We start from the raw sequence: 16,412 nt of genomic DNA, 5'->3' as shown, positions 1-16,412 counted from the left end.
CCGCGAGGCCTCCCGGCACCGGGATCAGCGTGACAGGGGGCAGCGCCCCAACCCCCCGATCTGCCCTGCTCTGTGCATGACAGGGGGCGATGCCCCAACTCCCCAATCGGCCCTGCTCTGAGCCCGACCAGGGGCTGCACCTAGGGATTGGGCCTGCCCTCTGCCACCCGGGAGCAGGCCTAAGCCAGCAGGTCATTATCTCCTGAGGGGTCCCAGACTGCGAGAGGGCACAGGCAGGGCTGAGGGACCCCCTCCCCTCCCCCGAGTGCACAAATTTTTGTGCACCGGGGCTCTAGTCCTATATAATAAAAGGCTAATATGCAAATAGACCGAACAGCAGAACAACTGAACAACAGGTCGCTATGACATGTGCTGACCGCCAAGGGGCATGCGCGGAACATGGTGGGCATCAGCCATGGCAGGATGATGGAGGTGAGTGGGGGTGCCAGACCAAGGTGGGGCACCGGTTGCTGTTATTGGGTCGAGCCTCTGGTAGTTACTGAAAATTCTTTGCTCCCGTGTGCCACAGTCCTGCCTGGCTCTCGCACCCGCTGAGGGTTTCTTCACCTCCCCCTAGCTCCTGAGGGGCGATTGGGGCAGGAACCGCTGCTTGTACTTGCTGACAGCGCCAGCCCCATGCCAGCAGTGGGTACGAGTGGGGCTGGCACCATCAGCCCATGGGGGCTGTCTGCAGACAGGGGACCAGGGGACCACGATGGGAGGGCCCAGGCAGAGGTGTGGAGGATTAGCCGATACCCGCCCCTGTGTCCACTGCAGCCTCTCGGCCGACAGTTCCTTTCAAGGTGCATAAATTCGTGCACTGGGCCCCTAGTACAATATACAAAAGCAGAAATATAAACACCCATGTATAGCTATCCTTTAGCTTTAACAATTACCAACATACAGTAGTAAGTCACACCGAGCACTCTCAGCTACACTCCATGAATTCTCTGAAAGCAAATTCCAGATAGTGTGAGATTTTACTATAAGCTATTCCCCTATGTGATTATAAAGTAAAAATCTTATCCTGCCCCCACCCCTATTATCTTCTCCTTATTCCACTTTCCAGTGGTATGAGATGCCTAAAATAACCATTTTAAAAAGTAGGTTATGAAAACATCTCCACTGGTTTCACAGAATTCTATGAAAAATGAAGTATGAATGCTTTTAATGTTCCCCCTCCAAAAAAAGACCCACTTAAGTTTACATAGGAAAGGTATCTTTTTTCTGACCAACTTTTATATAATTCTTACCATCTTCATTTAAAAACAGTTTGTTGAATCTTAATCCACTTGGCTCTTTCCCAACATAGCGATGCACATATTCTGTCCCAAGGTCATTAACCGCAATGGCATATTTCAAAGGTTTTACACAGGACTGAAGACAAAATGGAACTTTGGTATCCCCAATAGAATGCCTATTTAAAGGAAGATTAAATAATACTTAGGATACACTGGAATCACTGGTGTTATTTTTACATGGTAATGCTAATTTGCAACGGTTTCCCTATAATTCAACCACAAATTTACCTAGATATTAAAAAATAAATGTAAGTATGTTTATTTTAAGAGGAACAGTGCAAATAAAGCCAAACCTTAGAAGTACTCAGGTAATAAAATAATTCCAAATTAGATAATTAAATAATGTAAAATTTTTCCTCAGGGCAAGCGGGTACGGCCCGGCCCTCCTTATTCCAACCTGTACTCAATCATGTAAAATCACTTAGCCCTTTTAGAAATTAGTCACCTTGTTTTCTTACTCATAGCCTTAATCACAGCTAAACCATGGTTAATTTTTAAATGGAGCACAATTTAGATTCAATACCATTCTCTGAGACACTATCAATAAATGCTTCATCTTGTCAACCATATCTACTTACAATTCCAGCACCATTATATATGGCATCCAGTATAGCTAGCACTAATAGTTATCATTTATCGCCATGTAGATAAAAACAACAAAAACTTCATGTATTACCAAATTGGGATGCACATGAAGTAGAGAATAGGTTTAAAAATAGAAAAATCCTTACTGACGCCATTATAATGTAAGCTTAAGAACAGAGATAATATATTTGCATTATATTTGACTAGAGGCCAGTGCACGAATTCGTACACAGGTGATGTCCCTAGGCCTGGCCAGCGATCAAGGGTTACAGGGGCCATCCGGCCAGGGGACGAGACCAGGGAAGAGACCGCGGGAGGTTAGCCGGTCACAGAAGGTTGGCTGTGGGAGCGCACTGATTACCAGGGGGCAGCTCCTCCCTTGAGCATCTGCCACCTGGTGGTCAGTGCACATTATAGCAACCAGTCGAAATGGTTCCTTAGGCTTTTACATATATAGATTCCGGTCAAGGGCACATACTGTGGTTGCAGGCTCACAAGCAGAAGGCAACCAATGGATGTGTCTCTCTCACATCTACGTCTCTCTCTCTCCTTCCCTCTCCTTGCCTTCTACTCTCGCTAAAAAAAAAAAAAAAAAGGAAAAGAAAAAAAAATCTATGGAAAAATATCTTTGGGTAAGGATAAATAAAAACAAAAACAGTCCAAAGTTGTCTTTTAAAATTCTCTAGATAAGAAAACTAAACTAAAAGAATCACCTCTACACACAATGTTTAAGAGAAAAGCCATGTGCAAGCATTACATAGTAATGATTTTCTCCAAATATAAACATTTCCATTACATGACAAACCATTTCCTCACTGCCTATTGGAATGTGCTCTATCAGGATAAAGCCACATGTTTTCTGGATTTGTGTCCTTTCATGGCATTTTAGTATATTTTACAGGCCCAGATGAGGACAAAATGTTAAGACTAGATGAACATTTAGTCAAATGCACTATAAGTTAAGAGACCTAGGTTCTAATTTCGATTCTTCCAGTATTATATGATCTCTGGGCTTGAGATTCCTTATCTCAAAAATGAATGGACTAAACTGTATGTTTTTTTATTATAAATACTTGAGGAAAATAAGAAGAAATAATGAAAAGATTAGAATAAAGGCACTTCATATCAGAATTTAACAAATGGGGAATGAAAGCTTTAATTGGACATTTTCTTAGAAATAACCTAAAATTATAAGGCTAAATGACCTGTTAGTTTTCACCAAGTCTAGGATAAATTACATCTATGCTATAAAGTTGTATACACTTAGGTGTTGCATATCTTATTTTATGTTATATTTTAATTTAAAAAAGAATTACCTTGGGTGATGCCTCTGAGCTAAGTCCTTAAATAAAAAAAAGTTTTTTCTCTTTAACTGACAAAAAAAAAAATTGCAGACTTCATCCATTTTTCTAAGGGCCTCTCCTTAATTCATTGGTTTTTAAAATCAAATCATTCTCTTTGAAGTAACCTCACATCAGTATCCTTTCTATAATTGTGCTAGACCCTCGCCTGTCAGTGCCTGTGCCTGTAGTGTAAGCATTTCCCGAAGACAACTTTCATAAACTTCATGAAATCCTGCATGTTTTGCAACTGACCTCATACTTCACAAATGACTGGTTTTCATGGATTTGAAATAAACTTACCTCTGTCCATCTACTGTACAAACCGATACACCCCACAAATCAGGACTGAACTTGGCTAGTTGAGGAATATAGTCTGCAACCTAATCAAAATATTAGAAATTAACAGATTTAATACAAGAAAATAATACTTTCGTCTACCAAAATTTTTATCTCAGTTTAGTTTCCACCAATGAATACTTAATTTATAGCACTTAGTGGCTTTGTAGTCTTTTATGACAATATTCATAACTAAGGGCACAACAGATTTGAGAATTATAGGTGAAATCTAAGTGATTTCTGTCTCCACCACCCCGTTTTCCAAAGCACTCTCTCCTCCTAGGAAAGAACAGAGTCTAAAAGAGGAATTAGAATTTGAGTATGTTTAATAAGGGAAAGAAATAGAGAATTTCTTTAATCAGGGTCATACCAGTAGGGTTTCATTGTCTAAAATCTTTCAATATGGAGAAGAAATAAATTTATAACCCTTAGTATTATTTAGAGGATTTTTAAAACTAAAAATATTTAATGTTTGAGAATATCATATCTGCAGAAATTCCCAGTAAAGTTACTTTTTATTAGAGATTTAAAGCCATCTCAATCATTTGAAAATCAAGAGTTTGTAAACTTACTTGTGAGCCAAAATAACAAACTCAAATATTTAAAATGTTAAAAGTACTTTATCCAATGGCTTCATTTAACTTAAATTTCTTAATTAGCAAAACATAAGAAAACTACACAATTTTACTCTCTATACCTCAATTTGAGTTTATTAAGTGATTGGTTTAGGAAAATATTCACATTAAAAATGTTACCTTTCCTCCAGACTGCTTTTTAGCGCTTTCATATAACTCATCGATATGAGAAGTAAAAGACATAAAGTCAGGAATGACAAACTTTCTTCTAAAGGCTTGCGTCAACAAAACAATGTTGCTCTGAACACATCTGTGGAATGTGAGAAAAAAAAATAAGTCGACTGAATGCCCTTCAAAAATGACTACTTGGTAATAACATTAGGAGAATATTTAAACCAGGGGTCCTCAAACTTTTTAAACAGGGGGCCAGTTCACTGTCCCTCAGACCGTTGGAGGGCCGGACTATAGTTTAAAAAAAACTAGTCGGCTGCTAAGCAACAGGCAGCGGCGGCAAAAACCCCTGAATTTTAAACAGTAGAGAAATTAATCACTTTATACAACAAACTAAATTCTAGAAATAATATTCTTTCTACAGTTTCTTTCCTTGAGCAGCCTTTCATATAGTTGCTTATAATCTGTTGAACAAGTTAACAAAATAAATTAGATTGCCAAAAAAATTATATAAAAGATTAAAACAGAGCCGAAACCGGTTTGGCTCAGTGGATAGAGCGTCGGCTTGCGGACTGAAAGGTCCCAGGTTCGATTCCGGTCAAGGGCATGTACCTGGGTTGCGGGCACATCCCCAGTAGGAGATGTGCAGGAGGCAGCTGATCGATGTTTCTCTCTCATCAATGTTTCTAGCTCTCTATCTCTCTCCCTTCCTCTCTGTAAAAAATCAATAAAATATATTAAAAAAAAAAAAAAAAGATTAAAACAGAATATCCCATCAGGTTAAGTATCAAGAACATCTAAAAACAAGTTTTTAGCCCTGGCCAGTGTGGCTCAGTTGGTTGGGCATTATCTCAGGCACCAAAGAGCTGATGGTGCCCTGGTTGCCGGCTCAATCCCTGGTAGGGGGCATGCATCAGGCAGCTAATTGATGTTTCGCTCTCACATCTACGTTCTCTCTCTCCATCTCTCTCTAAAAATGAATAAAACTATTTTAAACATGGCATTTAGTTAACAAAAATTAAACTTTAATCTTAGTTCCTATAAAAGTATTACTAGTATTTCCAAAAAGCTGAAGTTTGTGTTTTAACATATTTTTCCTGAATTACATTTTGAAAAATTTGCATTTCTAAGCTAAAAAAATGGAGATAAAATCAACTTTGCTTAGTCAAATTATTGTCTCTTAAGTAACATTAAAATGCTTGTAAAAATAATGAATTTTAAATGAAATTATATAATGTGGTATAATTAAATTTATATTATTTGGATCACCAAAACAATTACATTATTCTACTCACTTTTAACTATTAATAAAAATTCAGTATACTCACTTGATCAACATAAAATTAAAACAATATAAAACAAAATAGGTTGTTTTCAGTGATAATGATGTGCTCCGGTCAGAACATAAATTAGTCCTATTTTTCCATTATTAACCTATAGATGTATAAATAATTGCTACTCCAGAGATAACAGGTATTTGCTTCAGTAAATTTGATAAATTTTTTTGATACCTTCTTAATGTTAATCTAAAAATTAAATTTTGGCATTCATTTATAACAACCAATATATTTCAAATAGCAATTCAATTTGTACATAAGAGTTGCAAGACATATACTGAATACATTACTCTGCAGAAAAGTTAAGACAATTCCTGATCTTAAATCGCTGTATCTGCATCAAAACAAATACACATCCTTATTTTTAAGAAATTATGCATGAGAAAATGAGAACTGCCAAACAAATTTAAATTATTAACCTACTACCAACTACTTAACTATTTAAAATTATCAGCACTTTTAAAAGGCTTTATAATTAACGAAACTGTACAGTCAGTAAAGTAGGAAATTTTTTTTTTTTCTTTATAAGAAAGTGCTGGTAAAGCAATGGTAGCAGCCTTAACTGGTGAATTCTGTGGCCAACAGAAGCAATTTTAAACTCAGAAGTGTGCCTAATTGTGTACGGATGAGACTCCAAATAGCAAATATTTTCTTGGGAGTTATTTTAATATAGATGGAATGAATCTATAATTAGAAGTCATAAAAAATGAACTCTGAGGAGGAAGTCCTTATGTATTTCAGCAGGTCACATCTTTCTCATGCTTTATTCAGTCTTCTCATCTGCAAACTGGGAATAATAATCACTTTTCTTTCCTTCTTAAGTGTTTATTATTAACAACTGTAATGTATGTCAATATTTTACAAAAGTAAAATAACCCTGTTTTTAAAGAAAATTAAAACATTATACAAATGCAAAGATTACCATTCATTTTCCCCCAAAAGAGAAAAGACCAAAAATTGTGATTACACATAAAATTCTAATACTCATATGGTTAAAAATGCATGAATAAATATGGCATTCATTTTCCACATAAATTTCCTACTTCTATTAATTTTAAGGTTATTAGCATTAAAAATAATTGACTAACAGGCAGTCTCCAACTTTCAAATAGATTATGCTCCAAACAATATGCTCAATTTCCCATTTTTTAAAAAAATGTCAGCCTGCCATAGCCGGTTTGGCTCAGTGGATAGAGCATCGGCCTGCGGACTGAAGGGTCCCAGGTTCGATTCCGGTCAAGGGCATATACCATGGTTGTGGGCACATCCCCAGTAGGGGGTGTGCAGGAGGCGGCTGATCGATGTTTCTCTCTCATCGATGTTTCTAACTCTCTATCTCTCTCCCTTCCTCTCTGTAAAAAAATCAGTAAAAATTTTTTTTTTTTTTTTTTAAATGTCAGCCTGCCAGCACAGCTCAGTAATTGAGCACTGTCCTATAAATCAGGAGATCACGGTTTGATTTCCAGTCAGGGCACATGTCTGGGTTTCAAGCTTGATCCCCAGGGTGGAGTGTGCAGGAGGCAGCAGATCGATGACTCTCACATCACTGATGTTTCTATCTCTCTCCCTCTCCATTCTTCTCTGAAATCAATTTTTTAAAAAGTCATAAATAGGTGCTTCTCAGATTATCCTCAAAGGCTTAATATACTAACCAAAAATGTATTTTCATTGAAATTATTTTCAATAAAACCTTTATAAATTATTTTTCTGGGGAAATGAATTCCACTATACCATCTCATTCCCACCTGCATGGAGGTGAAATCGTTTCATTTCTGGCAACACTAACTAGAAAACTTATTTTGAAAAGATTAATTTTCAGCACTTTTAAATCAACTCATTCTAGGGCAGCGGTTCTCAACCTGTGGGTCGCGACCCCTTCGGTGGTCGAACGACCCTTTCACAGGGGTCGCCTAAGACCATCCTGCATATCAGATATTTCCATGACGATTCATAACAGTAGCAACATTACAGTTATGAAGAAGCAACGAAATAATTTTATGGTTGGGTCACAACATGAGGAACTGTATTTAAAGGGCCAGAAGGTTGAGAACCACTGTTCTAGGGCTTGAAAGATCAACCCTTATGCCTACAGATTTAAGACTTTTCTGCCTGCTTACATACTAGTACACATTTGTCCCATTGGGAACTGCCTGTATTACAATAATCAATTTTATTAAATGACTGGATTAGTGTTTAAAATAATGGTGGTTGTTTTTATATAATTATGGGTAGGAAATTTTATAATTATGTTTCCTAGATTTATAATCAATGTACTTAAATTACTTTTAATTTCAGATTAAAGTATAGCAACATGTTTATTGAGCACAAAAAATTTTAAACAGTACTAAAGTGTGAATTGCTGCTTTCACTTAAAATTTCAAGGCATATCCTTATTGCTATTATCAACAGGTCTACCTACCATCTCTCTGACAACTTCATTCTCAGATATGCCAAAGTAACTCCATAATCAAAGGTGAGAGCTTATGAACACTAACAACAAAACAATCCTTACTGCAAAGGTACAGCTAATCAGAAATTACCTCCTTCTCTCCACAAAGAAACATTTTTTGAAGACTCGAAATTCCTAACACCAATTCCAATAGGGACCCTAAAGTCTAGGCTTTATGAGGTCAGCTGAATTAACAGAATCATGAACCTCGTGGTGAAAGATAATCCCAAACTGTCAGCAATGCTTTACGGCATGCCAGGAAACTCTGAAGGATCTGTTAAAAATTCTTACTCCTTTAGATAACCTAACACTCCAGGATATTCCCAGGCGATATCTAGAACAAATCATCCAATCCTCATAAGAAAATAAAAGATAAATACATATAGACATACAAATACATTTTCAAGGTCGATACTGGAATTCTTTGGGATCTATTTCAACCTAAACCTATGGTCTGAAAAAAAGCCATCTTACAGTAGTGTTGACAAGTTTATACTACTTTCCACTTTATTAGTTTAAAATATGATTTACCTCTTTGGAGCCCATTACAACCATGCTGTCCATTAAATCATTAAGTAACCAGACTAGTAGGAACACATTAATGAAGATGAGTAATAAACAGGCATGTATAGGGAAGCAAAAAATATTCTCAATCTACCAAATGGGAGGCATTAATCTCCAAAGTTATCTTTAGTTTCTAAATATGTGAGGAAAATGAAAACAGACAAAAGCCTATGTATGAATACATCTAAAGAGAGGAAAGGAACAGAGAGAAGAACTGTAAGCCTTAGGAATACTGGCTGTCTGAAGCCTTCTCATTTTATGATGTCCTCTAAGTCACCTTGTGAGAAGAAAGCAGAGACCATGCTGAGACAGCCGTAAGACAATCAGAGGAAGTGGAGAGCAATGGAAGCCACGGCAGGACAAAGAGGAGGCTCTATGTAAAGGGAATGTAATCCCCAGGTATTATCCATTGGAAGCATCCATGGCTACATTTCTTTAGATCAGTTTCAAAGAAAATATACAATAGCCCCAATGTCTTAAGAAACCTTAATGTGCACCAAGTTTTTCAAACAATTGATGGTTATAAATCCCTCCTTTTTGTTTCAATTACACAGGAAGCATTGGCCTTAAATGATGCAATTTTGTTATAAAATAAAAATGACCATATAGCACAGCAATCACCATTAAATGTTTGGCAGAAATTTTTACTTTTTAAAAAGATCTTTGTCTAGCATGACACCATCTGATGTTGTTTGAAGAGTTAATCTTAACATATCCATACACTCTTTCAACCTGGGATCAGATGTTCGCAATCCTGTAGATTTGAGTGCCTGTTTTTAAAAAAATAAGAGTGTGTAAATATATAGTGCAAATAATGTATATGCTTATTCCAATACACGTTTTTATTTCTGTACATAAACACTTCTACCCAGGACCTGAATATATAGTATATGGCATTTTAGCGTCACTATTACACACTTTCTGGATAAGTTTCTCATTCTTTTTCTTTCACTGATTACCTTCAAATGAGCATAATGAAAATTTGAAAACAGTCAGAATCTACCTGTCAAATGACCTTTAAGATTACATTTCAATATTTCTATATTATTGATTCAGTACTGCTGATTTTTAAAGTTTTAGAAAAGTATAAAAACTTACTGTGATAAATTTATGAACAGGTATTTTCTCTTGTCCTTCTGCAATTGTGTAGAACAGCAAATCTTCCAAGCTAGGTAACAGACCCTGCTTTATTTTACTAAAGGGGAAAAAAGGAGAAAAAATTAATCCTCATGTGAACATTCTAGTGAATTTAAGCTACATCCATTATTAAATATTCATTGAACCAGGCTGAACTGATCTACTCAAGACAGCATTAAGTGCCGATTTATCAAAATTAAACCAGTATTATTGAATCCACACTGAAAAACAAGTAAATTATGATTCATTCTTACAGATATTTTTTAATACCAGGTTTTAAAATCTTGATGACCATTCCTAGTTGTGCTAATGCCTAACCATCTGTTATGGTGTACTCTCCTGCACAATCTAATACAACCACCCAATATTAATTAGAGCTCAGCAAATGTTCAGGCAAGTGTCAAAATGTCGCTCTTTTTAAAAAAATTTATGACTATATTTACATATCTATAATAATAAAAGCATAATATGCTAATTAGACTGGACAACCTTCCGAGGAAGCCGGGGCTGCAAGGGAAGCCCGGGTCCTGGGTGCCATGCCAGAGGGAAGCTGGTGCCGGCAGCCGGGGGAAGGAAGGCCTACTCTTGCATGAATTTCGTGCATCAGGGCCTCTAGTTATTCAAATATTTAACCTGATTGTAAAATCTAAGGGAGACAGAAATTATGTGTTGGATAGGAAAAGTTAGCACAGAAGTTCCTGAATCCTGGCTATAATACTTAAACTGAGTTACCTGTCTGTGATTGTTTCCTCATCTGAGAAAAGGAGACCTCACAGGGTTATTGGTATAATGACAACTTTCAAAGGGAAATCCTATAATTACTTTTGTAAAATAAACTATCACACAGCATAAGTATGTTTAAAATTGTGTTTTTACACTGTTGAAAGGAGCTTTTCGCCCTGGCTGGTATGGCTCAGTTGGTTGAGCGTCTTTCCAGGGCACATTGCCAGGGTTATGGGCTCCATCCTCCAGTAGGGGGCCACTTGATGGTTCTCTCTCATCGATGTTTCTCCTCCCTCTCTCTCCAAAACCAATAAAAACATATTTTTAAAAAAAAGCTTTTCTCATTGTCCAAATATGTCCTGATAATAAGACTGACCACATGTATTTGTGTATTTAGTTATTACTTAATATAATTATTTCCCTATTATTAATGATCCATATATTTCTATCTTAAAAAAACAATAGAATATGGAGTTGGTCCACAGAGCATATACATTTATACATGGCAACTATAAAGTTTATCCTAAAATGTTAAAGTTGATTTTAATAGAATTTATAGTTGTGTTCAAAGATGTTACAACTTTTAGTTTTTAAAGTGAACCTTAAAATGTATGAATTTCATGCCAATGTTAAAAAAACAAACAAACAAAAACTAACACATATCCTAATTTAATGACATATCCCGGATATATAATTATTCCCTGAAACAATTTTGGCTCTTAGAGAACTTTTAAAAAAGTATTTGCGATATTTTAAAAATAAGAGCTAACATTTACCAGTCACTTTGTGCTATAAACTCTCAGAGCATGTATTCTACCTAATTTAATGAATGCCTCCAACAATTTTATGATAGAAGGTACTATTATATTACCCAAAATACATTATGATTCCAGGTACATAGTAGAAGCTCAATAAATTTATTATTTGTTGATAAGATGAATGACTCTATCCCCATTTGAGATGAGGAAATAGAGGCTCATACATATGAAACTTCCCAAGACTGCATAGTGGCAGAGATGGGTTTCTCTTATTCCAAACCATTAACCACTAGAGCAGTGATGAAGAACCTTTTGAGCTCGGCATGTCAGCATTTTGAAAAACCCTAACGTAACTCTGGTGCCGTGTCACATATAGAAATTTTTTGATCTTTGCAACCATAGTAAAACAAAGACTTACATTTTTTATATTTATTTTATATATTTAAATGCCATTTAACAAAGAAATATCAACCAAAAAAATGAGTTCGCGTGTCAGAGGTTCGGCATCACTGATAACCTGTGTCATAGGTTCGGCATCACTGCACTAGAGTATACTGACTACCAAACTTACTAGCTAGTTATTAGTTATTACTTTTTTTTTTTTTTTAATATATTTTATTGATTTTTTACAGAGAGGAAGGGAGAGAGATAGAGAGTTAGAAACATCGATGAGAGAGAAACATCGACCAGCTGCCTCCTGCACATCTCCCACTGGGGATGTGCCCGCAACCCAGGTACACGCCCTTGACCGGAATCGAACCTGGGACCCTTCAGTCCGCAGGCCGACGCTCTATCCACTGAGCCAAATCGGTTTCGGCAGTTATTACTTTTATAAGTACAATGTTTTTTGGTCTTACCCTGATCTAAAACCATTAAACAGTGTTCAACAATACTAGTGATTTAATATTTAAAGGAAAATTGAGCCAGCTGTCAAAAAAGTCAGTGAAAAATACCATACTGATTATTTACAGAAAATGGTTTGTCAAATAAATGACAGTGGTAGTTTTAAAAAAAACTGCAGAATAAGCTTTCTATGTATTTATCACACCAGTAAATGGTATTTGCTTTCACTAAGAGCTACATAACTAACATAAGATAGGAATACACTTCTTACCTTATGGTATCCTAGTGCAAAAAAATTAGTGACCATGTTATTGCCTAGCAAAAGTAAATTGTTACTTGCTTTTGGACAAGAGACTAAGTTTTATCCATAGGAGAGTGATTTAAGTCATCTCTAAAAAATATTCTCACAAAATAAATGGTCAAAATTAATAAAAACAAAATAAAAATTAGTTTATGACACTCAGAAACTACAATAGGATGGATATACACAGATTAATAAATCCAAAGAAAAATCTCTCATGCCTTTTTATTCTCCCCCTCATTGCCTATGTAGGCCTTTAAAAGCTTAGACTCTGATCAGAGACCAAGTTAGCTTCAACAATCTGGTGAGCAAACCAATGTACAGATTCTCCCCAAACTTTCAACCAGGTACTACAAATATCTTTCTTGTCCCTTTTTTCTCCCCAAATTGAATATGGCTTTGTAGCAACACTTCACAATAACATATTTTGCTATTAAAATTCAAAAGCTAAAAATGTAGTTTTCAGTAACTTATATAATAACTAGAAAATCCTTGAGAAGTCTTTTAAGTTTTAATGACAAAAAAAGATTATAACAGGCTTTCAAACTATAACATCGAGTAAACCCGAGTGATTCCTCCAAATACCCTAGGGAAAAACAGAATTGTTATGACACTCAGAAACTAAAACAGGATACACATAGATTAATAAATCCAAAGAAAAATCCATTTCATACCTTTTTATTCTTTTCCTTTTACTCTCCCTCACTCCCTTTCTAATTTCTGCCTTTAAGATCCATTCACCATCATTTTGTTCCTTCTTTTTCCCATTCCTTCCCCTACTTTACCCTCACAAAATACCTGCCTAAAATAACAAATGATTTTTGTTAAAAAGTGAAAAAATTCCCAAGTATTTAAATGCCACCCATGACATGTACAGTGTTATTAATTGCTGCTTACAACCTAAGGGAAATAGAACACGTACATAAGGAGGAATTATAATAAAGAAACTATGGGATCCAATCACTGAAAAGTACTTCACTGTGGACTAATAAGGTCAAGCTTTTTTAGAAGACGTGGAATTTGAGCTACACTTGCAAGATGGGTAGGAGCTGGAAACATGACAACAAAAGGGAATTTCAGGCAAAGGAAACAGAACCACCAAAGCGATGAAGGTAAGTATTCACTGGGTGTTTATAAAGAACAGTAAACAAATAGAGCATAGGATATACGAATTAAGGTGCCTGTCGCTACCTATGTGTCCATTAAAATGCCCAATTTTCAGGGTTAGAAGAAATCTATTTAAGTCAACTTATAAATGAGGAACTACCGCCCCGAGTGATCTTTATTTAATTTTTAATTTTTTTTACTGACTGATTTGAGAGAGAGGACAGTTGGTGAAGCACTGTCCCATACATCAAGAAGGTTGTGGGTTTAATCCCGGGTTGGGGCGTGTATGGGAGGCAACTGATGAATGTTCCTCTCTCTCCACCTTCCTCTCTCTGTAAAAATAAAAACATATCCTTGGGTGAGAATAAAAAATAAAAAATATAAATATGTAATAGATTTTTTTTAAAGGACTTTCTGTTCTTTTATCTTAAAACCCTTAAACAGTAAAGCAAGCTGGGTAAAACTGTCCCCAATTAACAGATAAAGACAGTCTCAAAGTCAAGCAGCATGTCCATCACACACTCAAGTGGTCCGACCAGAATTAGTCCTACAAAGCCGGTCCTGGGTTCCCAGTAGCAGATTCTACCTGCTGTGTGTGGACAAACATGGGGCCTCACACTAAGCCTGACAGGCTCAGGGGAGGTGCATGGTGGGCCTCACAAATCCAGAGACGTGACCATGTGGGGTGGCAACTAAAAGCAGGCCATGGTGGGTAGCTACCCTAAGCCTATAGCTTCCTTGACAAAAATTAGTTTTTACCCTTGAAAATGTTACATGATTAAATTTTTGTTCTGTCTTATTGAAACTGCATCCTGTACAAAATGAGGATGAGATTAAATTAAATTAGGGCTGCTGTTCTGATTGGACTTTATTGAAATGTATTCAAGAGCAAGCCCAAGTAAGAAGCACGAAAGCCAGCTTTACGTGAGGAAATAACCAGGCTGTTCATATCAGCTGATGGCAACTTGTCCACATGCACAGCTTTAGAAGTGTAACAGTGGAAGGGGCACAGGGAGGGCATGTGGATGTACCATAATTCATTTAACTCCACTAATGTTGAACACAAGTTTTCCCCACATTTCTCTAATATGCATAACACTGTGCCAAAATATTAGTAGATGATTCTTCCTATACCTCAGCTTACTTTGCTACCATAAATTCCTAAAAAGGTATGAATATATTTAAAGTTCTTCATACAGTTTAAAAACTATTCTTCAGAAAGTCTGTAGTCTTTCAATAACTCCCACCAGGAAGAATCTACTTCTGTCACTCAAAATAACCTCAGCAACATGACAACTTTAAAAATTTCTTTGCCTGCATCAGAAATTAGTATGCAAAAAAATTCCTAAATCCTGAAGGCTATCAACTTTTTGTTCATTATGAAATATCAATAGTTCTGATTTAAAATTAGTGTTTTCACGATGAACATTTCTTTAGTAAGCAATGTTACATACCAACCAGAGATACTTCCCAAAGGAAGCCAAGACTTACATTAACATTTTGCTTCTACCACATTGTAGGTGGTCAGGAAAATCACAAGTGCAGTGATGACTCATATGCACTGTTTCATAACCAAAGCAATTTCATACCTTAGTAGATTCCAGGATAAAATCATACTAACAGTCTCTCTACCTATAAGCTATTTACCTCACGTAGAGATATCAATTATTAGTAACTATTTTTGTAAATATGTAATTTCATTAGGCTTTCTTAAGAATTCCTCTTTTTAAAAAAAATAGATTTTTATTGATTTTAGAGAGAGGGAGAGATAAAAACATCAATGATGAGAGAATCATTGATTAGCTGCCTCCTGCACGCCCCACACTGAGGATCCAGTACGAAACCCAGGTTATGTGCCCCAACCAGGAACCGAACCTTGACCTTCTGGTTCATAGGCTCAACCACTGAGCCATGCTGACTGGGTAAGCATTCCTCTTAATAGCGAATGATGTAAAGGGTGAAAAGGCACAGGCAAGGGTCGTTGGGGGGAAAAGGGACATCTATATTTTCAACAATAAAGATAAATTTTTAAAAAATGACAGGCAACTCCTTGGTTTATATAGGATTTAAAGATTGAGCTCCTTAAAGAATGCAAAGTCTACAAATTAGACTTGCAGTTTCTACAAACATACTTTTCCTTTACCTCAATACTACAAGGAAGTAGTAGTGTAGCTTTTTACTGGTTTCAAATAATTTTTTAAGTCTCAAAGTAACCCACAAATACCTGCAACAAATTTCTCTTCAAGGTGACCTCTATCTTTTCCAGACTAAAATAACGCCCTACTCCCCAATTACTTTCCCTACATACTACCTCACATGCAAAAAAAAAAAAAAAGATTGAATTCTACTTGGTAGTCCTATCCTGAATTACTTGATTCTGAAGTACACAGACTTCCTTGTAAAACAGTAAAGCCTGGAAACTAGAAGTTAAAACTCAAGGAGACTAAATTCCAAGACCTAATTCATGCTCTACCAGTGAACTTCACCTAAACATTAATTAGTAACATGTAGTTTGTTAATTACAGATTGTGTACTGATATATCCATGGCTAACTAGATGTGTAGTTTAATGTAAACATTAGGCAGCAAAAAATGTTATATGTTATGATGCTATTAAAACAAAATTTAAACTCACTGACAACCAGTAAAAATTTGTAGTAGAGTAAATCACAAATAAAATGAGGTTCAGTGAAAAAATTAACTATTTTATCTCAAAATTAACTGTACTGTCCCAATTTAATTTTAGCTTGTGAAATGAAAATAGGTTCACTTTTACTTTAAAAAAGCAAATAATTAAATGATCATAACAAAATTTGTCATCTATGTCAATAGAGGGTTTTTTTAAATTCCAAAATATATTATCTATATCTGCCGAATACCATG

The 16,412-nt window shown here is 35.9% G+C and overlaps 1 protein-coding gene across 2 annotated transcripts in view; it reads right to left on the bottom strand.

Moving 5' to 3' along the window:
* The window catches only part of GLS (glutaminase), a 62,605-nt gene that overhangs the window by 41,691 nt on the left and 4,502 nt on the right, over positions 1 to 16,412 (bottom strand). For both annotated transcript variants that reach the window (XM_070421712.1, XM_070421711.1), the window contains exons 2-6: positions 9,760 to 9,856; positions 9,310 to 9,431; positions 4,321 to 4,450; positions 3,530 to 3,609; positions 1,254 to 1,417 (exon numbers count right to left, since the gene is read on the bottom strand). In XM_070421712.1, the coding sequence (XP_070277813.1) occupies positions 1,254 to 1,417; positions 3,530 to 3,609; positions 4,321 to 4,450; positions 9,310 to 9,431; positions 9,760 to 9,856 (593 nt within the window). The remainder of the gene's footprint in view (positions 1 to 1,253; positions 1,418 to 3,529; positions 3,610 to 4,320; positions 4,451 to 9,309; positions 9,432 to 9,759; positions 9,857 to 16,412) is intronic.

This window comes from Myotis yumanensis, unplaced genomic scaffold (genome assembly GCF_028538775.1).
Source record: "Myotis yumanensis isolate MYYU_CA2020_CCGP unplaced genomic scaffold, mMyoYum1.0.hap1 SCAF_8, whole genome shotgun sequence".
NCBI classification, from domain to species: Eukaryota; Metazoa; Chordata; class Mammalia; order Chiroptera; family Vespertilionidae; genus Myotis; species Myotis yumanensis.
Note: the sequence above shows the minus strand (reverse complement) of the source record. Positions and strands in the feature narration are given on the sequence as shown.